Source organism: Pipra filicauda, unplaced genomic scaffold (genome assembly GCF_003945595.2).
Source record: "Pipra filicauda isolate LSUMZ 115617 unplaced genomic scaffold, ASM394559v2 scaffold427_size588224_pilon, whole genome shotgun sequence".
Taxonomy (NCBI): domain Eukaryota; kingdom Metazoa; phylum Chordata; class Aves; order Passeriformes; family Pipridae; genus Pipra; species Pipra filicauda.
Window position 1 is genome coordinate 555,615 of NW_024104562.1, and position 25,055 is coordinate 580,669.

General features: G+C 42.8%; 1 protein-coding gene across 6 annotated transcripts in view; it reads left to right on the forward strand.

Annotated features, from left to right (window-relative positions):
• SLC45A1 (solute carrier family 45 member 1) overlaps nucleotides 1-25,055 on the forward strand; it is a 60,182-nt gene that overhangs the window by 27,678 nt on the left and 7,449 nt on the right. Inside the window, exons 4-13 of one of the 6 annotated variants that reach the window (XM_039385674.1) lie at nucleotides 5,528-5,630; nucleotides 6,507-6,568; nucleotides 15,415-15,496; nucleotides 17,607-18,019; nucleotides 18,983-19,075; nucleotides 19,520-19,744; nucleotides 20,770-21,503; nucleotides 22,661-22,814; nucleotides 23,910-24,086; nucleotides 24,795-25,000. In XM_039385674.1, coding sequence (XP_039241608.1) covers nucleotides 17,620-18,019; nucleotides 18,983-19,075; nucleotides 19,520-19,744; nucleotides 20,770-21,503; nucleotides 22,661-22,814; nucleotides 23,910-24,086; nucleotides 24,795-25,000 — 1,989 coding nt within the window. In that variant the 5' untranslated portion in view covers nucleotides 5,528-5,630; nucleotides 6,507-6,568; nucleotides 15,415-15,496; nucleotides 17,607-17,619. Of the gene's footprint in view, nucleotides 1-5,527; nucleotides 5,631-6,506; nucleotides 6,569-14,936; nucleotides 15,047-15,156; nucleotides 15,301-15,414; nucleotides 15,497-16,833; nucleotides 16,951-17,606; nucleotides 18,020-18,982; nucleotides 19,076-19,519; nucleotides 19,745-20,769; nucleotides 21,504-22,660; nucleotides 22,815-23,909; nucleotides 24,087-24,794; nucleotides 25,001-25,055 lie in introns of those variants that run through there. The other 5 variants (XM_027751414.2, XM_027751421.2, XR_005565126.1 and 2 more) reach the window with 5 other exon arrangements.

Here is a 25,055-nt window from a genome sequence, read left to right on the forward strand (position 1 = left end):
GCCCCGAGGACCTCTACTTTGTTTTTTGTGGGACTCTTAAAAAAGCCATTTCTTTGTTCTGTCTCCTGCAGTTCTAAAAAAGAATAGCAATTTAAATATGCTATCGGATGTTTTATGTAAGCCTAAATAATGCCTTATGGACAAGAGTATTGTTCTGAGTATATTTCTTCAGTTAGCTTTACTGTTATGAAATTTTCACAGCAGCTGCAGGCATATAGGCTCAGGATGGAAAGTATCTATTGTACAGGCTGTAACAGGACTTTCAACTGGGACGCAGACTGCCAGTTCCATAACTGTAACTTAGGCTTTAAGGAAAACATTGAGTTTTTGGGAGTGGGCTTTATACTGGTCTTTTACTCTTCAAAGGTATATAGACATGTCAATGCTACCTGAATTTCCATGAAATGAAATTATGAGATACCAAGGGGGAAAGAAGGGGATGTTAGTTTCAGTTTTCTCTTGTTAACAGGAGAAGGTTTTTACTAGAAATGAGAACTCGGTTTGTGTAAGAGAAATTTTTTTTCCCTCAATGAATATTATTCACTTGAATAACAAGTCCTGAGTTCTCAAACCACCTATTTAGCATTTTTATATGTCCTAATATTTGCCTAATAATTAGCGATTAAGGTGTAATACTTAGTTCTATTTAATTTCTGTGCTAAGAGCATTGCTTGGAAAAATAAGGTTAGTGACAAAGTAAGATATTTTGAATGTCATAATTTCGTGTTTCTTGTTCCTCAAAACTACCTTTTAGAGGGGGTTCGAGCATTTGGTGAGGATAAGTAGCATCCCATCTATGACAATTTCTAGCAAACTGAGATGTAGTCTCAGATATACTTACTTTCATATACATTTTGGAAGATAGGGAGCTGTTGTGCAAGAACGCTCTGAGTCAAACTTTGTCAGATTTGTCTTTCCACACTTTTTGTCAGCTGGCTTCTCTGAACAAGTGTGGCAGCTGGTCTGTTATTACACAGGAGCCTGTCTCTGACAGGAAGTGTAAGAGAATTGTACTGGCATGAGTTGAGGACAGCAGAGAATTGTAAATCAGGCAGGAGCTGCAAAATCCATTTAAATTTGGGTTTCACTAATTCTGCTACTCCCAGAGCTGCTTTCTTTGACAGATCAATAAACTCTGTTTTCTATGAAAATGGCAGCATGACAAGCTGTGTGGTATGTGTTCAATACTTCCTCCCTGGTCAAAAGAGCATCCTTTTCCTGTGGGGGGCAGGTCAGGTAGAAGTCAGTTTACAAAATCAAACTGACACAAGTGCAGCATTAGCAGAACAAAATTAAGTGGCCAGGAGAGATGTCCACTCCTAAGTAGCCGTTCTAGTACATGCCTCTCTATAGCAAACTATATGCACTAAAAATGCCTTGTAGTTAATGTGTTTCAGGAGCTCAGTTTGCAAACACACACATGCACAGAGGCAACAAGAGTTTGCCTCAGGGTCACATCCAGTTGCGTCAATTTGAATGGCATTCATTCAATTCATTTGGCTCCAAAAAATATAGTTTCATTAATGTTCATCCTAAGTGCAAATTTTGGGATAGATAAAATACGTATGTTATTTCCATATTAAAGGACAAAAGTCCTTAGGAGCGCTGCACTGCATCAGCAGATCCCTTCACATTATGGCCCCAGCATCGGCGCACCAGCATTCTTACTGGAAATGCTGTGTGTGGTAATTAGCATTAGCTTTTTTAAATATGTAGAAGTAGTATTGTCCCCACCAGAACAACAAAAAATGTTGCTCAGAAAACCAGTAATCAAATACTTAGTTATTTTTGTGTAGGATAAGGAGTCTCTTATGAGGATTATATGCTCATTCTTATACAAAGGTGCAGATTTAATCCAATGTTTGATGAAAGATTAAAACCACAAATTCCATTTAATAGTGGATCCCCAGCAATAAGCAGCTATGCCATTTTATGGCCGATGTCCAGCATGAGAGTTAATAGTAAGGACATATTTGTACCTGTTCCACAGTGAAGACTAACTTGAATATTGCCTGTAAGACAGGAATCAAACATTATGCGAGGAACATGGCTAAACATTATAAACAACAGCACTTAGTCTTGGAATGGATAAATTGTTTTGCAGTAATTTTGCTAATTATTGGTTAATTGGTCTAAAATTTCCCTGTAAAATATTTTACTGTAAATTCCTGATGGTCAGTCCTGGTTCCTCTATGTTACAATATTTGTTTGTTACAAATAATATGTGCATTTGGTTTGAAATAGCATCTGTCCAATACATTTATTTGCTGGTTCTTATTGCAAAATGTAACTCCACGATAGTATAGCTTTTGATTTACAGAGTTTATTCATATTTTTGGGACCTGGAAATATTGAGGGGCCTTTTTTTTGTTGTTGCATAGGTTGTTTTTTTTGTGTCTTCTGTGGGTCTGTCCTTGTCCCCTGTTCCATCCCCCTGAGTATGCTGACACAGTTTCAATAGTTTATCCGTTGGATATTACACAAATGGGGCAGAGGGAGAAGCATTGAAGTGCTTTGTAAATTCTGACTGTAATACAGTAATATAAACTCTACTGATTGGTTTTAGATTGACATAGGGTTTCCCGAGCAAGGCAAAAATATATGTCTTGATTCAGTCCAAAGCATCTTCTGAACTGGCCTAGGCCAGAGAGACAAGATGTTCCACAGAGCAAAAACCATATGATTAAAGAACATGAACAAACATAAAGTATATTATTAACAAAACACTAGACTGCATTTCGTGTTGGGTTTTCTGGCCTGGTGACCCATGGAGTTGACTCAAAAAGTTAACAGAGAGACAAAGGTCCAGTCTGATCTAACATAACTAATAATCACAAAAGATTCTCTGAAGCCTTCTTTCCTGTATGGGTAGTCTTAGAAAGCTGTTCAAACTGGTCCTGTATAAATACACCCCAGTGAGACTCTCTGCTCGGGAATGTGTCCTGAGAGAATGTTAAAGCTTCTGCTGAGGAGGGGTTTTACCCTGGTTCACCATTCTGTATGTGTCTAGCAATTAGGCTCCCTGTTAACTCCAGGCTCCTCATGCTATCAACAATATCTTAATTTCTCCCTTGTGTTCTGACTCACATGCCTGTCAGTGCCATCCTGTCTGTCCCACTTTTTGGCCTTTTCCATTTTCAGGATGTGGCTGAATCCTCCACATCCTGATCAGCAGCTGTCTAGGCCATGATCTGTGTGGGCAGACTTTGAGTCACTCTGTTTTGTGGTGAGGGTGGAGGTAGTTGAGGCATGAGGTGAAGGGTGTTTGAAGACTTGTGGAGTGCTTGACTAGCAGCTGACAAGAAATTTTGATCATAAACAGGTAAATAAGAGGGAGTAGTTTTGTCTAGTCAAGTCTTCCCTTACAGAAGACAATTGGGAAAAAAATGAACCTCTTTTGCAGTAGTTGATAGCATTGGGAGATTCTGCTCCTGGGCGTTTGCATGCCTTTGACCCCAGAAAACCTGGAGAGATCCATGAATCTTCACCGTGCAAAAGTTTCTTCAGGAAGTTCAATCAAAAAGTGTTGGAAGGGCTGTCTCTTATCCTGTCCACATGCATGCCTTTTCCTGGGAGGCTGGCCTTCTGTCCTCATCCTCTGTCAGCAGAGGGCTTTTACAAAAACTGCTTTCTGCTCTCTGGGCAATGTGTGTGAATCTCAGGAAGGGGAACATCAGGCCCATATGCATTTACTTTTTTACAAATGGACTTATGTATTTGAGATTTTCCATTTCAGGGTTGCACAAATACTATGATTTTTTCCATTGGTATTTAACGCTTTTAGCCAGAGATCTCTAGCTGTTGATTAATTCTTCTTTAGTGTTCCAGGCTCATCATATTAAACATGCATTTTAGCCAGGAGGGAGAGGAGCTGTGGAAGCAGTGGGAGTCAGATCCCTGACAGACAATGCACAGCTTTTCCTATACTGCCCATAGCATCACTGGGGAACTGTCTCCCCCTCACAGAGATGCCAGCTGCCTTCCTATCCCATCACCACTGTTAGTCAGCAAATGCACTCCACTCTTCCAGATCCAAAGTAGAAGATATTGTTAACGTGCTTCCTCTCTCTGCTTTCTTAACTAATTCTTCATTGTTAATGCTGAAACTGAGATTTTCCTGAGGCATTGTGGGCGTGAGGCTGCTTTGAATGCAAGGAGAGGTGCTGTGGAGCAGCACGTATCGGAGCTCCAAGGGGAGCCCTGAGGTGCCTCCTGGGAGCGGGAGTGTGAGTCCCAAGCTGCAGAACCGGGAGGGCTGGGCTGTCAGTGCTGCTCCTGCTTGAGTCACTCTTAGCCAGCAGCAGGTCAGCTGGGGGACGGCTGCAATCTGAAAGGAAAGCTCAGATCTCGCCAGCCAGCACACACGGCTCCAAGAGCAACTATCTAGATTTCATCAGCGTCTTGTATTGTCTCTCTCAGAAATAGTATTCAATTGCAAGTAATTGGTAGTGCTCTGGTTTCCTGTGGCTTTCCACCTATTCATTTGTGTTGGGTCAGCTCAACTGCTTTATAAACATGGACATGTGCTTGAAATCTGATGAGCTTGCAACACGAAAGAAAATTGACAGTGCTTTTAGATCTCAAACACCAGAACTGTGGGGCTTTCTACCAAGCTCCGGTTCAGGTTTGCATGTAATAGTGAAATTAAAACTTGGCACTTCTTTCAGGCTCATTTAGAGAAACTGTCCCTAAGTTCTGTAAGAATTAAAGGACTAAATTATCCTTCAGTGCTTGCGTTCTTCAAAAAAAGGCAAATATGTTGGAATCCTGTAGCAGCCAAGAGGTAACAGTGAAGTCAGATGGCCTGGAAATTTTTTCATGTGTCCTCGGTATGAAAATGCCTTGAAGTTTCACAACAAAATGGCAAAGGTAGCTCACCATGACCTGCTTTCTAACCCTGGGACAAGATTAAATTTGAACTAGTGACAGATATCAGAGTATTTGCTTAAGCAAACACTGTAATAGTTAAGTCTTTTGGCATGTTCAGCCACCCATTTCTACTTGATTTGCATGATAAAATCTCAAGGAATGGAATAGAAACACTTTTAATTCATAAAGTAACAATCATCTAGTTCTTCGAGAATGTTCTGTCTTTATCCTGAAATGTTCTGCTGATTTTTCTGTAAGTTAGATGGAGTAAAAAACGGCAAATTTACCATCTTAACTGTGGTTTTCTGATTGTATCCATATTAGATTAAGCTACAGCTGTGTTTACTTAATCCAAACATTTTTAAATTAAAATTGCTTTGACTTGGAGTTCTATCACTATTATGTCACAATTTTTTATTTACTAGCAGAGAAATTCTAGTCAGAGGCCATAAGTAACATTTTTATTGTGTCTTCATCTCTTCTTGCAAACCCTCCCAATTTCTTAATGACTCTTAAACTTTTTCCTGTTTTTTAATAAAGTTTTCCATGGTACACACTTAGAGGTATTTTAGCTATTTCCTGGCTATTGTCTCCAAATATTTGAGAGATTATTTTGTCCCAGTGCCCTACTGCACTGATATTGAACTTTATCTTGCAGCTCGGCATCCTCCCAGCTCAGTGTTCATCTGTGAACAGAACTTTGCCACCTTTGACTTAGCTGTTCTGGGCAGTCAGTGGCTGTGGAGGCCTTCAGTGAAAATGTAAGTGCCTGTGGCTTCCTGGAAACCCGAGGAGTTTGTCGAGAGTGTGATGGATGGGCTGCCAGGTGGTGCCTGGGTGGCAGCTGCTTTTGGAATGTCCTCCCTCCTGGTGCAAAAAGAGAGTTCCCTTTCCCACCTTCGGACAGGTGTTGAGCTTTTAGTTCTGGATTGTCCTGTTTGTACTTCTAGAGACCAGCTTTCTCTCTCACCTATGGAACTTGTTTTTCAATGATTTGCAGAAACTGAGTGTTGGCAATCAGATTTTCAGACATCTTGTAGGGCTCTGGGGTACTATTTAAACAACAGTCTGAGTTGTTTGTGTTAATCTAGGATATGGTATACATCATCTTGCATTCCAGAGCAGAAATAATCATAAGAAACATCTACCTTTTCTGTATTATTGTTGACAGATTTTACCCTATGAATGTCCTAATGGACAGTCTGATTATTACCGATGTTTTCATAGTTTGATGCATTTGTTTTTATACTAATGTCCACTTCTGATAGTTTTTTGTCTACTGGAAGGTAGGGTTGTTTTGGTTTGGTTTTTTTTTTTTTTTTTTTTCAATGGTTCCTCACCAACTCTTACTTCTGTTATCTGTTTCTGAAGCTGGTTACGTATAGTTGCTACTATTTGTTAGCTCCTTTCTGGTTTTCATTAAACTTGAATTTCCATGATTGTCATTATGACATTTGGGACAAGTGCTTTCTAATTAAATTCAGCTCTTTTGAACTGCCCTGATTTATAGGATCTGACCAAGAAAAGACATATTTTAAATATAATTTGTGATTGCTAGAGATGCACCTTTTCCTCATGCAGATATAGTCAGCAGCTCAAGGTTTGGCCACAAACCTACTTTGTTTCTTGTTTTTCAGGTCAAAGTAACATCCAGTCAGACTTTGCATGGCATGAGGCAGAAACAGGATTTTCTAGCATGGTGAGTACTTGTAGAGTCAACAGGCTGATGATTTCTAATGACCAAGAATTCAGGAGACACTGTGTCCTAAAAAGCAAAAGGGGGTCAATAATCTGCTGAGTAAATTCTGTTTCACCTCTACAAGTTTTATAGGTGGCTTCAGGGAGGAGTTTAGGAAAGGAGCATTGAGGAATGACTTAATTTGAGCTCTCATGATGATTGATTGAAAGGAGTACTCCCAGGGGGAAGTTCACAAATGGAGTTTGAAGGAGTTGTTTAAAATTATAATATGGGTAGGGATTTAATGACAGTGTTCATGAGAAGACCTTAAATAGGGATCATGTAGCAGAGGATGTTTTTCCCTTTAGCATTCGCTGTCTTTGACTTCAATTGTAAACTCTTTTGTTTTGTTACTTTGCTAGATGTAGACTTTTCAAGCCTCTTTTGGCTTTTTTTTTTTGTTCCAGAGCTGAACATAAACCAGAAGTGTCTCTTTTACCAAGTTTTAGTTTGCTGCTTTTCCAGGACATTTTCATTGGATGGTTCCAGGAATAGCTAGAAAAGACCTTGCAAGATCACAGAGTTTCTCTATGTCATCTCCTTGGCCCAAGGCAGGATCTAATAACACTAACATGCTCTCAAGCATCCTGGAAGATGAACTTAAAAATCTCTAGTGACAGAGACTCTCCTATCTTCCTAAGCATTTTAAAATTTTTTTTAATAGAAATTTTTGCCCCATCTAACTTATAAATGAGAAATAATATAAATAAATAATCTAACATGATTTCATTAATTGTACAGGAGCACTCAAGATTTGACGTGGGCAGCAGAGGGAGATTTTATGAACTTGACTGCTGTAGCTTTATTTTGTGTTCCAGTGCAACTCACCTTATGAAAGAAGGCATGATTAGATTTTGTGTAGTTTGCTACAATAATGACCCTCCTCCCTGCTCACCTTTTTGCCTCTTTGATTATCTTTAAGGTTCTGTGCCCTGAAGAATTCTCATTTATTCTTATGTGTTTTCCTGGTCTTTGCTTGTGCTGGTTTCATGAATAAAAATTTATTTCCTGTCTCCAGAGAGGATTGTTAGTAAAACCGGTGTTACAGAAATACAGATGAGAGAGAGAGACAGGAAAGGGACTAAATTAGACCCAGGTAATGCACAGATAAATAATGTGCAGATTCGGATCATATTTCACATCAGGGCATACAGTAATGATTTACCTCAGAAGGCATAATGCCTTAAAAAAACACATGTAGAAAGTGTATTTACTGATATTGTTTAATATTAAGTACCAAAGGAAGCACAGTGAATGCCAATTATTTTATCCAAACTCTGAATATCTGTCTATGTAGTACTTTTTCTTGCAGTATAGCCTGGGATCAGTGTAATATAGCAATAGGAGTCTGGGAAAGCCACTATTTAGAAAGTGCTTTAAGTCACTTTCAAGCTGTGAGGCAAAGAGGGCAAGTGTCAGTACCTATTCAGAGGAAGAGATAGGTGAGTGAGTCAGATTTCCTGGCTGTGGATTGGATCAGTAGTGGTGAATTTTTGGGTGGGCAGAAGCGGGCACTCCAATGTAGAGTGCAGGGCAAGAACTGTTCAGAATGGAATTGTTTGTCAAATGCATTTTTTCAGAGCCAGGCCCTTCCTACGCAGTAGCCAATCCATTACAAATTCAGATTTCTCTGGTAACTGCATGTTATTTGATTTCTCTGAATGCTATGATACAATTAATTTCTTGGGATCCAGGTGCCTGCAGTACACTGCTTCTGCAGCAGAAGTAATTACTTTCTCATTAAGCCTAAAAAATTAGTTACAATATCCATCAAAGTGTACCTGCCTACAGGCCATTAATTCATTTTCATTGGAACCAAACCCCTCTGCTATGGTCTGTTGATGCACAAGAATTCCATTCACAGGTCTCCAGTCAGTCCCCCTCTGCTCCAGAATGGTCAGTAAGTGCCACTTTAATGGCTTCCTTTCCACTTGCTCCTTGGCTAAAGGAAAGCAATAATATAATGTTCAGTGATGCAGCAGATGTTTCAAAGTCCTCATCAATGAGGAGACTTGGCTTACTTTGAGGTCTGACCTCCAATTTTGTATACAAAGGTCATGGCTCTTGTTGGAGGGATCAATCAATAGATCAGTGTATCAGGCTCAATGCAGAAATGCTACCCAAACAGTATACAGGGAACATTTGCATAACTTTGTGTATTTGCTGTAGCAGATAGTTAATCTGGGTAACTTTGCTGCCTGTCCCATTTCTCTTGCTCAAGAGCATTAGCAAATGTTTATTTCACAGAATGTTCTGTTCCTCTCCTTTTTTTCCTTTTTTTTCCTTTTCTTCTTTTTTTTTTCCCCCCCTTTTTCCTCTTTCCTAAGACAATGCAGGCAAAGCTCAGAGCAACTCCAGGTTGGAAACATCATGATGCAAATTGGATGGATGGGGAAAGAGTAGAAAACAATGGTCTGCCAAACAGGGAAAGAGTCTTTAACTAAAGGGTAAGAAATCAGAAGAGTGAAGATACTTACAGCACTTTGACTCATCTGAAAACATGCAGCAAATGGAATGCCAAGGTGAATAGGCTATTTAGACCAGTAGAAGTAAAAAGCAGGCTTGTGAATAGCAGCAACCAAGTGTCCACTAATACCCCCTGATGGAAACAGCCCTGCTATCTGGTCTAGTATAGCTGTCTTCCTGTTATTTTAGTAGGAGGCTGGGCTTAGAGGATCTCACTAAAAGATCTCCCAAACCCTCAATACTAGTCCCAGAGGCATTGCTTTCCAGTAGATCAATTCATCAGTTTTCTTCAAATGCTATTCACACAATGCATAGGAAGTGTGGCACATGATACAAGTCGTTATTGTTACTCTGTGCACATATGATGCCAAGCAAGTGGTAACTACCAATGCTGGTTAACACTTGAAAGTGACAGAAATCCTGTTGGGAGTGGGAAATGACAGCCTATCAAGTGACTTGTCAGAAACAAACATTTCTCTGATAAATGGCGAGTGCTGGAATGCACTGTCAGAGATGGGCATTTAGGAGGGAAACAAAATAAGGATAAGATGCTGAAGCCTGTTATCCCTTGATATGACCATGCTTCAGGAAATTTTGTACTCACCACCCAGGAAATGTTCTCAAATTTAGTTCCCACAGGAGAATTTGCTGAGCTATATACGTTTGTCAAGTCAGAATACACTGCCCCTGCTTGTTTCTACGGTCTGTACTCCAGTGCTTTTCAGGGTTGCTTTGGTGTTTTAGGCAGACAGAGGCCCTGGAAGAGACTGCCAAGCTTTGAGAGCAGCCTGGGGTGTCCTTTTTCTGTTTCTTCATATCTGCTCTTTTCTCTGCCTTCAGTGGATGCAAGAGGCAAGGAAGGCTGTCTGGCTTTGGGGCCATCCAGGAATATTACAGCACCTGTCTCTATTTGTTTACACTGCGTGGCTGTAATGCATCCCAACATCTATCTGTCTCCATAAGGTAACTGATTGTTTGGGATGGTATGTAGTAGTCTATACCTTGTTGTTTGATATTTTCAGGTAGAAAGAGGATGACAGCCCCTGCCTCTCCTGTCTGACAGGCACTCTGTATGAATTGAAGAGGCTAAATTAAAAACAGCACAAGTGGACTTTCTGGTTTTTCTTGATAACTGGTATAAAGGAGAGAAGGGAGCAGTCTGTGCACTGCAATTAACATCAAGTGCTATTGCAACTCATCCTGTAATGCAATATAGATACAATCTCAGCAGAAAATTGAATGCTGAGCTGAGCCAGAAACATAGAGCAATGCTGGGTTTTGAAGAAAGTAATTAGCCCCAGGGACCCAGTGGTTTCTCATTTCCCCAGTGGCAAACACAGGGAAGTGGGGCAGTATTTCCAAAGTCAATTTAGACAAGACACAGAGCCTATTTATAAACCACAGTTTTAACGACTGCTTAGCAAGATGCAGGCTCACCTCTGGTCTTCCTGGAGTGTCCATCACATACCAGTGCCAGGCTGCTTTGCTTTTGTGAGCTCTGGGTACCCCATCTCTGTCCAGGCACTGAGCCAGCCCAAGCCCCCGCCAGTGCAGCTAGTGGAGAACAGCCCAGTGCAGCAATGCTTGGGCATCCTTTGTCAAGGGCGACGGTGTGTGACAGACCTGCCAGGGTCACTGTTCACCATGCTCTGCCTGCAGCCATGTGCTGTGACCTGCCCTCTGCATGGTGCCTCATCCGACCACCTCTTCCTGTCAGCCCTGGGTACAGCAGTGGCCTGGCCCTTCCTTGTGCTGCCCTGCACTTGGCAGTGAATCAAGGTTTTCCAGAACTCATTGATCACATTAGTTCTGCTTTCCTTCTCCAGTAGAAGATCAGAAGTGTATGCTGAATCCCAAAAATAAGACAGCTGATAGCCAAGAAAATTTTAATCTTACTAAATACAGGACATACTGGATTAAAGCTGCAGCTCACAGTTAATACAAGAAGCAAGGAATTGAGCTGTTTAGGTAACATAGAAGGGATTAGAGTAGTCTCTATTTATGCTCCGTCTTTAAATGAGAATTTAGTTTAGAGCTAAAATATATGCAGCCTGTGCCTGCTATGGGTGACTGGAAGATCCTGCATCCAGGATTCTTGCTCCTGCTTTCCTGACATACTGCTTATCACCTTTCTGTTGTTTGTGACATCCAGAATAAAATCTTTGGGGCATAATCACATCTTTGACTCTTGTGAAATGTATAGTCAATTTCAGGCATTGCAGTGAAATGAAATAATTTATTTCAGTGAGTTTGCCACACTGTTTTGTTTGTCTGTACCTCTTTCCCCAAAGCTGCACCCAACAGCGACACTTAGCACCAATATCTTGCATGGTACATATCTTACATGCCTGCAGTTAACACTTTTGTCAGCATTTGTCCAGAAATGCATGGCCAATGTAGCCTAGTCTGTGTATTGCCTCAGAGGAGAGTTTTTCCTCAGCCTTCTTTCATTCAGGTGATGGGTAAAACCCAAAAGATGATAAAGATCATCTTCTGAAATATAATTACTTTTCTGGTTCTGTATCTTAAAGTATTGGTTGTAGGAGCTTGGAAGTAAATGCAAATTTCATCATTTGGACTCTTAGAGCTGTAGGACTGTGGCCTTCTGATCCCAAGCACATTCTCAATCTTCTGAATTCTGTAAGTGCCCTCTAGTGACTAATTCTTTGAACTGTGTTGGGTTCTCATTGGTGAGAGACCAGCCACTGAAGGGTGGTTGAATGGTGAGGGCAGGAGCTGGGTAAATGCCCTCTTATTATTTGAGGCCAGCACTACTTTGTCTTGCAGAAGCAAACGCTTATTGAGCAGTCATTGCACAAAGCCTTGGACAGCAAACGACTGAGTGCGCACATGTTGCTATCGTGGAAATAGCACATCTGAACTGAAACATGAGTCACTTCAGTACAAACTAGTGGAGGAAAAGCTATTGGGCTGTCACTGCACCATACTTGAATGGTTTAGGCGAAGTGTGATGTTAGTGAAATTTTCCTGAATATTAAAAATTCATGTTCTTATCTTCTATTGTAGTTTGCTGTGTTGAATTTATTTTCTCAATGAATTAACAACTCAATTTTAATGCAAATGGATCAGTGCTGTTAGCACTGCTTTTCATTCTGCAGCAAAATGCTGTTTTTTATTTCTGGTGATGCTTCTAGTGTGAGTTTCTTGGTTTTGTTTTTCCTTTTTCTAAGTAAAAATTCAAGTGCCCTTTTAAATATTTAATTTCATCCATTAATATAGCCAGTGTAGGAGTTCAGTTCAGGAACTGATTTATCTGGGTTATTAAAGTCATATGACAATATGCTGAGGGCCAGATATGGAGGTAGTGTGCAGACTGGCATATATAAGATTTCTTTATGTTCTTACATTGTATTAGCCACCCACCAACTTCTTTACGCCTACTCAGTTAGCTTGTAAGGGATTCTAGGGTGGTGTAATTTATGTGGTAAGTTCATCTTACCATATAAGCATTAAGAACACATAATTAAAATGCAACTCACCTAGTTTGAACTTGCTTCTTTTTTTCTGTCTTACACTGTATTTGCACTGTGTTCAATACCATAGGCCTCATTGGCATGACTGGGAATTTACAGAAATATAAATTCTTCTTCAACTGATATCATAAATTTTGTGGAAAGCAGAGTTTCTGAAGGAAGAGGGGTCAGGTGTGATCTTTACGGGCCTAGTCTTTCCTTGATGACTTTGCTTGTATAAGAGCATGCTGTGCTGTAGGAAATGGAGGAGAACTTGCAGAGTGTGTGCGCAGGTCCCTCTGCAGACATTAAAACTTGGTAACTCATCATTCTGTCATTGAGCGTAGGTTAATCTTTGCTCCACCACTCATATGGCCTTTGGGTGTTCTGAAGCAGCAACCCTCAAGCACCAAAAAACTTTCACAGTGAGTCTGTTTGGTACAGACTTTGTATCTCTCCCCCTCAAAAAATCAAGTCATGTTTGGAAAAGAAGCTGCCAGTTCCAGGTGGATCACTGAATGTTATTGTAGATCCACTGAACAACATTGTGGATCCACTGAACTGAACTGAATGATGTTTTAAATTAATTTTAAGACAAAACAAGGAAAAGAAACACCCAACATCACACAGCCAAAATCCTGTTCTTTGAGAGGGAGAACAACATACCCTCTGTTAGTGTCTTGCACAGAATTTCACTCGACTGGAGCTAATGTTTACTTCAGAGAAAAGGATTATGAGGATAGTAAGAGAGGTTTCCAAGAAACATAGGAACGGTCTGATCTGAGCAGGGCAAATAATGAGGCCTGCTGGCAAATGAAACAGTGAGCCTAACGTCAGGCTGTAAATAAGCAGAAATGAATACGCTGTCAGAAGCTGCTTTGTGGACAGACTTAACAAAAATGTTTAGTGAATGCAAAAGGTCTTGCACGCAGAGAAGGTAGGAGGGAACAGCACAGATTCATAGCAGTAGGTATTCATCACCAAAACCTGCTCTTTTGAACACTGTTGGGTTAAATTAGTATGAAATAAATGAGTACGTTTACATTTCAACAGCAATTTCTGTGCAAACTCACAGAGGAGAGGAGATTTGTGGTTTCTGTTTTGTCTAAGGCCCAAAGGATGCTAATAAATGAATACACCGCAGGAACTGCTTTTGTTCTCTCCTTTGTCGTTACCCTGGGAAGGACCAGAGTTACTTGTCCCACTGTTCCCAAGTGGACAAACTGTGCTAAATGGTGTAAGAGGTCATCTTTGTAAGTTTTGAGCAGACATTTTTATTTAATTGACCATGGAATAAACATGAGTTTAATGTCTCAAATATGTTTACGAGGAAAAATCATTGTATAAAATGGCCATGACTGCCTGCCAGCATTAATAATGTAACCCGCTCTCCATGCCCAGGTGGAACAAAAAGTCATCCTTGATGTCAGGGAATGGAACTCTCAAGTGCTGTGTTCATTTTCCCAGTGTTCGCAGAGCTCTCTGACACGGGGTGGTGGTTGGACTGAGGCTGGCGGGAGCGTGAGCTGTTGTGCTGTGTTGTTGCTTGTGGTCACTGAAGGGATGGCTGACTCTGGGTCTTTATCAAAGAAGGCAGTTAACAACTGTGGGTGGTGTGACAGCCATAGTCTCAGCCCATCCAGTTGTCCCTGAGCACCACAAGCTGGGGGTGAGCAGTAGCTGGTGTTACTGCAAGTACTGCTGATGGTAATGGCTCCTCCCAGCAACTGCTGTCTCTTGCCTCATTTGTCTGATTGTTTTGGCAGGCAGCAAAAATGCCATCTTTCTGCTACAATAAATTCTATGATAAATAAATACTAACATATACTAAGGATTCAGGCAGCTAAGGATGCTTAATGATTACGGCTCCAAATTTGAAGTATTTTAAAAGTAGAGCAGACTGCACTACATAATGACATCTTTGCAAACCACGAGGAAATTTGAAACATGAGCACAAAATATGGCCCTATAAAACAAAATTGCTGAATTCCTTTACCCTAGGAAGGGGAAGACTCTGAAACAGAAGAGAGAAAAGTGCAGCATCTTCTGCGGCATCTGCTCTACAGGCCTATCGAAAAATATCTCTGCATCGCCTAAAAGTCTTCCACTATCCACTATCACGATCCACTTCCGCAGTGCTTACAGTGCCAATGTGGAGATGAGGGGTCCGGCAGCACGCACCTGTCTTGGGCAGCATCGCTGCAGAGAACGGTGCAGGCAGTGCGGCAGTGGATGGTTTGACGTGGAGTCGACTTCCCTACCCTGGTGCCTGCTGAGCGCTGCCTTGGCCACGAGGGCTCCTTCGGGTGGGCCCGTGGAATGGGGGCGGGCCCGGGGCCGGGACGTGAGGGGGAGCCGCGCGCAGGGGCAGCGCCGGCTCGGCCCCTCCCGCCGCTCCCGCCGGCGAATCGCGGGGCACCGGCGCGGGGGCGGGACGGCGTCCGCAGGGCCGGGCCCGCGGCGCAGTACGGGCCAGGCCGAGCGCCGGATGCCGCCGGAGGTGAGGCCGCCGGGCGGGGCGGGGCGGGGCGGGGAGCGGAGCGGCGGGTGCCGGTGGGCGCGGGGGTCTCCGCCCGCAGGCGGCTCGGGGCGAACGAAAGGCCCGGGGCTGTGAGGGGCCGGCGGCCACGCCCCGCGGCGGTTGCGCAGCACGGCTCGTTCTCGGCTGACACAAAGGAAGATAAAGGAAGACCTAGCATGAAGTGAAAATAATAGATGAGTATAAGGAGATAATACCTGTGTGCAAATGGCGAGGTATAATAGTGATGACGGGGGCTGCTAGCACAGCTGCGTTGTCATGTCTCTGTGAAAGGGTTGTTAGAGCAACTGTCGTGAATCTGATTAGGGTTTTGTTATGTCTTTTTTTAGGTATCTCTCTCCTCATTTTTAACAAATTCTCACTGTGACGAAGTTACTTTGTCCTGAAAGCTGATAAAGGTACTCCTGCAAAGTAAGTACTCCGTGAGAGACATGAGTCATAAGAAGTTCATGGTATGTGGCAGAAACAGTGTCAAGGGGAATGCTGGTGCAGACATCTTCATGAAGTCTCCATATGCTTCTTCAGTTGGTCTGTATGGGGGACTTTATGGTTAATGAGCTTTCCCAGCAAGATGCAACTTGCTGTTAGTGCTGTGTGAGATGGGTGTTGTCAAGGTGTGTAGTTGCAATTATGAACTGCCTATTCTTCTCTCTTATGTGATATGCATCTTGGTCTGAAGAGGAGCAGTCTTGAGGAAACCCTTGATACAGTGTTAACAATATTTCAATAGATATCTTTTCACTCTCATCCTTCCTTCTTCTCCTCAGGCCCCAACTGCACTCAAGTTACCCCAACTGCAATCTTCTGTGAGATGCCTGGCATTTAGTTTTGTATTGTGCAGTGTTTTGTATTGTGGAATGTGTCTCTGGATGCCTGTGTGCAGCTGGGGATTGGTCTGCGTAGGGCATCATCCACCACGCTTAAAAACTGTTGCATCAGTGTGATGGTAAACATGGGCTTACGGGGTTCTGCTTTTGAGGATAGTTGGGGATATGCAACAAAGAGTGGCTTTGTCTAGACTCAGGGCTACAGGAAAAAAGACCAGTGTGTGAAATGCACCAGAGGAGGAAGCAGAAAACGTGAGATTTGTGGGAGTTCTGTACAGCCAAAGTAGTAGAACAGCTGGGAGTTTTTTCCCCTGGGGGACTGTAATCAAAAAAGTAAGAGACTTGTTTTGCTTACTAGAGTCCAGCTGTGAGGATTTTCCTGAAGAAGTATGGGGTGATGTGGAGCCATCCTTTTGCAGCAGCAGCCTTTGATCCATGAGCAAGGAAGCATAAAGAAAAGAAAATAAACTGTTTCCATTTCTGGCAAAAAGAGGCAAGAAATCACATGTGATTTGTTTAGGCAGCAGATCTGTTGGCATCTATCTGATGCTATTTTGGAAACCATTTGGCTGTTTTACCCACCACACTGTGCACACTTTAGCTATAGGAGTGACTCTGATGAGATCTAAGGAGTCTGTCCAGCATGCCATCAATCATGGCCAGTCTTCACGAACGAAGATTTGGGAAAGGTCTTTACCCTTCGAGCCTGCGCAATGGATTTTTTTTTTAGGTGAGATACAGTGTGCGCTGAACTGAGCCCACCCTTTAATCCTAAGGTTCATCTGCCGGGGCTGAGCGAGCTTGGACGGTGGCAGTGAGGTCCTCAGGACGTAGGTTTGTTTAGAGTGACCTTCTCTTAGATGGATGGCCTTACAGAGCTGATGAGTTCCATCTGCCCGGAGGAGTTCCCTGACCGGGAATCGAACCCAGGCCGCGGCGGTGAGAGCACCGCATCCTAACCACTAGACCACCGGGGGTCCTCAGTATGGCGCCATCAATCACTGAAAGAGGAATAGCAGTGCTGGGGTGGCTTATGGGGTATGTATTTGCTTCTCATTAATTAGTTTGAAAATTCAGTTCCTAAGGATCAGATGCTGTCCTTGCAGCAGAGATATCTCTGTTGAATTCAGAAATGTAAATAGGAGGAAAACCGAAACTGGACATTGCAAAAAAGTTTTGCGTTAAGCCTTGGCCTCAGCATAGGCAGCAGGATTGGTAGGATCAGTACTGAAAGGGTTTTATACCAAGGGGATTTCATGTTGCAGCAGGGGTCTGGATCTGCTGCCAAGCCACAGCTGTGCTTTATTGTAAACTTAGACTGAGGTTGAGATTTATCTTTTTAGCTTGAGTGAATTTAACTCAAGTGAATTCTAGATAAATGAAAACTCACTGCTATTATGGAAACTTCTGGGAAGCGTGACATGTCTAACTGTTAATTGTTAATAAATATTTCAGTCTACCGTGATGGTAGGCAATACCTAGATAACCAAGATAGTATCTCTGGTGTCTTATTTGTGCAAAGACGGAGGAGACGTGCTTGTAAAACACCTTGTGTTGAGAGATGGAAAGAAGAGGTTGTAAATAATACGAAGGCCACACTCCATATGTGAAACATTGAGAAATGTCTTGAACTTCAGTAAAAGAAATTAAGCAAGTTTTTCTTACTCAACCATTGTGTTCTATTTGTCTTCCAGACCCTTACCCGTGATGATTCCACCATCTGCAACCAGCCCTGTCAGTGATGCTGCACTCTTGCCAAGCGTGGCTTCTCAGGAAGTGTGGAGGTCACCAGTTCCAGGCTATTCTGGATTGGTCACACGGCACATAAGTCATCGGGCCAACAACTTCAAGAGACATCCAAAAAGAAGAAAACATATCCGCCCTTCGCCACCACCGCCACCAAATACTCCATGTCCTATTGATTTGATTGACTTTGGGGATCTCCAGCCTCAGAGGACTTTCTTGGAACTCCTGTTCAATGGGTGCATTCTCTTTGGGCTTGAATTCAGTTATGCCATGGAAACAGCTTATGTTACCCCTGTGCTGCTTCAGATGGGGCTTCCAGACCAACTGTATGGAATGGTATGGTTCATCAGCCCTATATTAGGTAACTTTGCTTTACACTATTTCTTCCCTCTTATTTTTTCCACTGCATGGTGGTTATGTTTTTTTGTTTGTTTTCTCTACCTCATCTGTTCATAAGTATATTCCGTTGAGGTTAAGAAGCACTAGCCATAATTTTACACAACCACATCGGAGAATAATTCTTGCTGCGTCTTGCCTGAAATAGGCCAAGTGTGCTCAAAAGATCTGTTTTTTTAATAGCTTCTCAACCTCATAAACCTTTTGCAAGGGTAAGCTTTGGTTGCTCTGTTCCTGTATTTAAAAAATAGCAAAACAGGATCACTATATCCATTTATATCCCTATGAAAAAAGCATACAGAGACAGCTCCCAAGGGTGTGTGAGAAAAAGCAGAGTTGGGTTGCCTTCTCCTGTTTAACTTTCTGAAACAAATAGGCTGTTCCAATGAAGAAAGACCATTGACCGCTGCTGTTACGGGCATTGGATTACATGCCTTAGCACAGAGGCAGGGCTGGGACTGTATCCATCACTGCTTTTGTACTCATGATATGCTTCATAAGAAGAAATAGGCCCCTACTAACAGGCTGGCCCAGATTAATACACTCACCTTTCCTACTTACGAATTTGCTTGCTGTCTTCCAAGCTAATCCTGCAGGGGATCTCCCATCTGACGTGGGATAAATGAAATAGCTTATAAGGAACAGAATGCTTGAGAATGTGTAACTGTTGTACTCTAACTCTTCACCTGGTGTCAAACTCCTTATTATTGATGCAGAGTGAACTGCCACGTCAGTGAGCAGCAGCAAATTACGTTATTCGGTCCCTGTTCAGGGAAATGCCAGGCAAGATGCTGTGTGTGACCCTAGATGACTGGTGCTGACCAGACATACCACTATGCTATGGTGTCCTGCCTTTAACTGCCTTTTAAGACCTCTCTGAAACAGGCTTGTAGAAAAATCCTGTTTATTGGTGATTCCTTTTTTCTAGGATTTTTGCTACAGCCTTTGCTGGGAGCCTGGAGTGACAGATGCACATCAAGATATGGGAGAAGAAGACCTTTCATTCTGGTCTTAGCAGTAGGTGTGTCTTTTAGAAACTATGGGCATAACACTTGTAGACATTGTGCATCTCTCTTCTGTGACATCCACTGTGGCACTACCTCCTGAAGTGTGGGGAACTGTGGGTCTGAAGAAGGTGGTGAGTGACACCAAGGTTATGCTTTGGCTGCTGGAGATCCATGCATAAAAGCTTCTCAGAGTCTGAAGGGATGGTGTTTCTGAGGGTCAAGAATGTGGGGGTTTTTGGCCAAAACAAACTGTAGACATTTGTTAAGCTCAAATAATGGAAAAAGATTATGTGTATCCTATAAGCCATGCTCATTCCCCAGGCTGTGTTGATCTGAAAAAGAGCAATTAGTGCTTGCCACAAAGCTGTGCAGGTAGTATAATGCCTTTGGAGCCTGGAGCTCTGCAGGCTTCTTTTGCATACAAGCAGTGACTGATTTTGATTTGGTTTTATTCCCAGGGGCATTGCTTGGCCTCTCACTTATGCTGAATGGCAAAGATATAGGGAGTGCCTTGTCTGACACTGAGAATAACCACAAATGGGGGATCATTCTTACGGTCTGTGGTGTTGTCCTCATGGACTTCAGTGCAGATTCAGCAGACAATCCCAGTCATGCCTACATGATGGATGTATGCAGCCCAGTGGATCAAGACAGGGGCCTCAACATCCACGCTTTGTTAGCAGGTATGCTTCCTTGGTACTTCCTGGGTGATGTTAACCCTAAGTAAACAAACTCTGCTGTGAGAAAGCAGAGTCAAAATCACTGGACTGTTCCTGTATAAGCATAATGACCAAATATGGAGGAAATAGCACTAATTAACTTTGAAAAAAACCTTCTTACTGCAAAAGGCTTTTGTAACTACTGCAAGTCAAACAAGACTGGTTTGTTCATCTGAAGGTCCCTCACATAATTTATAACTCCTATGAAAACAAAATTGTCCTTTGAGGGAGGAGGTTTAGCTTCCTACGGGTGTGGAATATGTGTCTTAGTTGCTCTGTTGGAGGAGAAAGTGTATACTGGGTGCTGTGATCCCTCACTGCTGTCATCTTCAGTTGTAGTACTGCCCTGTTCTAGGAAACTATTTCACACTCTTGAATGTGTTCATAAGTAAGAAAGGATAGTGTTGTAAGGCTCTCACCATACGAATGGAGTGAGAGAGGTACCTGGTGCTCTCACAACTCCCACATTCATCAGTAGTGATGCCGTGGCAGTTTTGTACGCTGTCAACACATTGCTGACTAATGAGCTTGCTACACTTCTGAAGTGATTCGATCTGTCTTGGATGCAGTTAGATCTGCGTTCCTCTAACTGAGTGAGGAAAATGGATTTTCACTTTCAGGAAAACAGTCTTAGCTGAATGATTGCAGAGCCTTGTCATAAGGCTGGTGGACACTTCTGTTTACGGACTGAAATAGCTGAAGGTAAGGTGTTTTGTTCTTGGCAAAGAAAGAAGTATTATTTTTAGTTATTTGTATCATCGCTTTTACAGCACTTTCTCCCTCTTTTTGTACCGTGTTGGTACTCCAGACTGTCCTTGTGGCACAGGTAACTGTGTTTATTACTACATTTGAAGAGAAAAGGGGTTGAATGGTAAAACAGAAATAACACGTTGGATTCTGCTCATGAATCATTAGACAAATGATGCTGTGCTGCTACTGACTCGTGGGATTGCATAGGGAAGATAATCTTGGCTCTGTTTTTCCACCAGGTCTTGGAGGTGGCTTTGGTTATGTTGTTGGAGGAATACACTGGGATAAAACCAGTTTTGGAAAAGCTGTAGGAGGGCAACTTCGCGTCATCTATGTCTTCACCTCAGTTATACTGACTATTGCTACCGTGCTGACTCTAATTAGCATTCCAGAAAGACCCTTAAGGTCCTTTAGCAGGAAGAAAAAGGTGATGAAGAGTCCAAGTCTTCCTCTCCCTCCTTCTCCACCTTTCTTCTTTGAGGAGGGTGTAAATGAAAACTTTGCTTCTCATAACTCAGCTCACTTACATGCAAGTTTTACGAGTCCCGTTTCCCCCATCAGCCCACTCACACCAAAATACGGGAGTTTTGTCAGCAGAGACAATTCTTTGACGGGAATTAATGAGTTTGCATCATCATTTGGGACTTCAAATATTGACAGTGTGCTTATAGACTGTTTTACAGACGGGCACAATAGTTATGTAGCACTTCCAGCTAGTTTGGCCAGGCAGCCTGTCAGTGTTAGCTTTCCTCAGGTGCCTGATGGCCGTTACCAAGGAGAAAATGGAGTTCTGGAGCAAGGGGAGAACAGCATAACATCTGACGGTGACGCACTAAGAGTGGGCTCACTGGATGCAATAAAGCCACGGTCGTCAGGGATCTTGAAAAGACCTCAGACCTTGGCCATTCCAGATACCATAACAGGACACTGCCCAGAGAGTAACAGAAGAAGAAATGTAACCTTCAGCCAACAGGTAAGAGCAGGAAATCAATGATATGACCATGTAAACATGAGCATAATTAATCTCTTCATATAATTTTAAACATGTGGTTCACAAATTATTCATTAAAGACTGCTCGTAACAGCTTGCTCATATAAGTCATTATGGAAACAGCACACCTGCTATGACTCTATCAGTAAAATAGTGGGTAGAATGTGAATTATGACTGGCAGTCTGTCAGCTACCTTTGTTAAGATGGCAGAAATGGGAATGTCCCACTCTTATCGGGTCATGTGTGAGAGTTAGGTTGGGGTTTCTGATCCCTGCTTTACCACCAAGGGAGCTACCACATGAGAGCAGAAAAGGACACATTTTTGTTGAGCCTATACCTTCCCTTTCCACAGAAAGACCTGCAAGATAGGGCCAGGGATAGGACTCTCCCATGAGCTTCTCCTTATGGCAGTCATTACATCTGGTTCCATCAGGGAGATGAGGTTTCCCTTACTGAGGGATAAGACTGACCTCTCCTTCCCCTGTTGGTGATAACTTGGAATATCTGAGACCTTTGTATGGCGTATCTTTTTTTATGGTCTGGGATGAGGTAAACTGTCCTCTGTTACTTTTTGGTTTGGTTATGGGATTTGGTTGGAGGTTTTTTTTGGGGGGTGCTGTTTTCTTGTTCGTTTTGTTTGTTGTTGCTGTTGCTGTACTTTGACCCGATTTGTGAGATCAGACTTTTTTAGGGCCAGGATTTTACTTACTGTGCACGTAGAGGTTGAGCATCAAGGTTAGCAAGCAATGAGAATATGTTTCAATTAAAACCAGCTTCTTCTTCCTCAGTGTCTCTATAACTTCAGGATGCAAATTCACCTGAATGTGGGTACAACGCCTATAAAATGCAGTAGAATTTATCCATTCCTTATACTAGAATCTGGATGTGGTCGCCAAGTATCCTAGTGAAGTGAAGAGTACTGTTTCGAGTATACTGAAAGCTGCAGGGTAGTGCTGCCATTGAACACTTGTTCCAAGGCTGAATTTACGGTTTAGCCTAATACACTTAATCTCTGAGTCAACATACTCCAGCAGCAGAGTTTATCTTTCAGATGATCAGATAGGTGTGCAATACTGCATACATTTGCTTAAAGGTTTTTCTTGCTGTGCTTGTTGACCTGGGAGTTCTTATGGTGCAGGTTGCTAATATCTTGCTGAATGGTGTTAAGTATGAGAGCGAGCTGAATGAATCAGACGAGACCTCTGAGCAACCACTCTCTGTGAAACTGCTTTGTTCGACCGTCTGCCAGATGCCCAGGGCTCTTCGTAACCTCTGCATCAACCACTTCTTAGGTATTCAGAAAGTGCCGTCTTCTACTTCACAGGGAAGTAGCTCTGCACTACCTCGGGTGAATCTTTTTCAATATTTTACCTGTTGCTGCCATGGCTGCTAACTAGGGAGAATTTGATTTGTTCTATATACAGTTACCAATAAGGTATCTTCTGATACTTAGTTTCTTAGAACAGTGAGAAAGGAGAAAGGAAAAAAAATACCAAAACACCCCAACAAAACAGTAAAGCCTTGTTCCTAGAAAGGGAATAACAATGGCCTAAATCAGTACCTCTGTTAAGTAGAATGTTTACATCAAACAGAAAGCCAAGATTAGTTGCATTTCCCTGCTTACACCTGAGACTAGTGTTTGCTTTCCTCCCTTTGACAGCACGTGTTTTGGGGTCCCAAAACAGGCCACGAGGAGGTGTGAAACACAGCACTGCAGAAGTGCCTATAACCAGTAATGTTACCTTTACTCTTAACCAGTGTGTGACTGATGATTAGGAAGGGCTTGCAATCAATCCAATGTATACAAAATTGGACAGAAGGTGCCAGGTAGTTAATACTCATTGGCTATGAAAGGAATTAAGAGATTGTCTGCATTAATGGCCTCGATGCCAATTTGTAAGTAGAGTTTTTGACTGTATCAGAGGCACTCTGGAGGCTGCAACCATGACATGAGGTCCTCCTTCCAGTTCTATGTGGGAGAATAACAGCAACCTGAAATTACTATGGGATAAACCACTCTGTTAAACGGAGCATTGTGTCCTGTCAGCTGAAGTTGTGTCCTGTCCTGAAGGCAGCTCAGACTGTCATCATCTATTTTTCTGTCTTGCTAAACCAGTATGTTGTGGCCTTTGTTCTGCCTCTAGCGTTCCACTTTGGAATTCAAATGGTAAATCTTGGTCTTTAAAATCCTGAATGTCTTTAACAAACATTGCAGCATAATGCACGGGGAACAGTGGTCTCAGATAAATGTGGCTGTTGTGTATTACTCACATTACACAACCTGTGTTCCGGGTGTGTTTTGTAATATAGCTGATAACATCCATACAAGCTTACAAAGGGAAAGAGATACTCTGAAATCCTGATGGGTTACTTCTCACTTCTTTCAGGATGGCTTTCGTTTGAAGGGATGTTACTCTTCTATACTGACTTCATGGGAGAAGTAGTGTTTCAAGGGAATCCAAAAGCACCTCACAACTCAGATGAGTATCAGAAGTACAACGCTGGGGTCACCATGGGCTGCTGGGGAATGTGCATCTATGCATTCAGTGCTGCTTTCTATTCAGGTACTTGGTATAGCCATCTTAACTGCTGCTGTGAGAAAAGATACACACTTTCCTTAAAAGTGGTGTTTCTGCAACAAGTAGCTCAGTGTTTATGTTGCACATAGTCTACCCTCACAAGTCCTGAAGCGGAGTGTTCTTTTTCATGGTAATTGTATTATGTTATAGCTAACATAACTATATGATGTTCATTAGCTTGACCTGCACTGACAGCAGATGAGGTCAGCAATCCAATAAAAACACATCTTTCTTAGTATGTAGTTCCTTTCACAAGTGGCATTTTCAATGTACATTGAATCCAGAAATACATGCAGCCGCCATAGGCACAGTTCTGGTGCAGCAGCACTCAGTGCCTGTGTTTCCCCAGCAGAGTGTTCAGGTGTCATGCAGCACCACAGCACTTTGTCACGTATGCCATACGTCTACCTCCCCACCTCCACCAATTCCCACATACCCCTCTGGGACATGGGCACTGCTAGGCTTCAGCTCTGCCATGCCCTCCATGGAGAGGCATGCGAGGCTGCATCGAGGCAACAGGATTTGGAAGGGGCCCTTGGTGCTCACATGCAAGCCACCGATTACTCAGAGGCCTAATAGTTGCCACTGAGATGTGGCTGCCTAACTGCTGGACTACGGGGCCTCAGGTCCACTGACTGGCTGGTACTGGGGAGGGATGCAGTTCAACCAGAATGTCATTCCGTTTTCTTGCAGCCGTGCTGGAGAAGCTGGAGGAGCGGTTCAGCACACGGACGCTGTACTTTGTGGCATATTTGGCCTTTGGGCTGGGCACGGGCCTAGCCACCCTCTCCAGAAACGTCTATGTGGTGCTGTCACTGTGCGCTACCTACGGCATTCTGTTTGCCACACTCTGCACGTTGCCCTACTCCCTGCTCTGTGACTACTACCAGAGCCGTGAGGTGAGCCCTGGGCCGGGGAGGGGAGAGGGACTCCTGTGACACCCCCTTACACTGT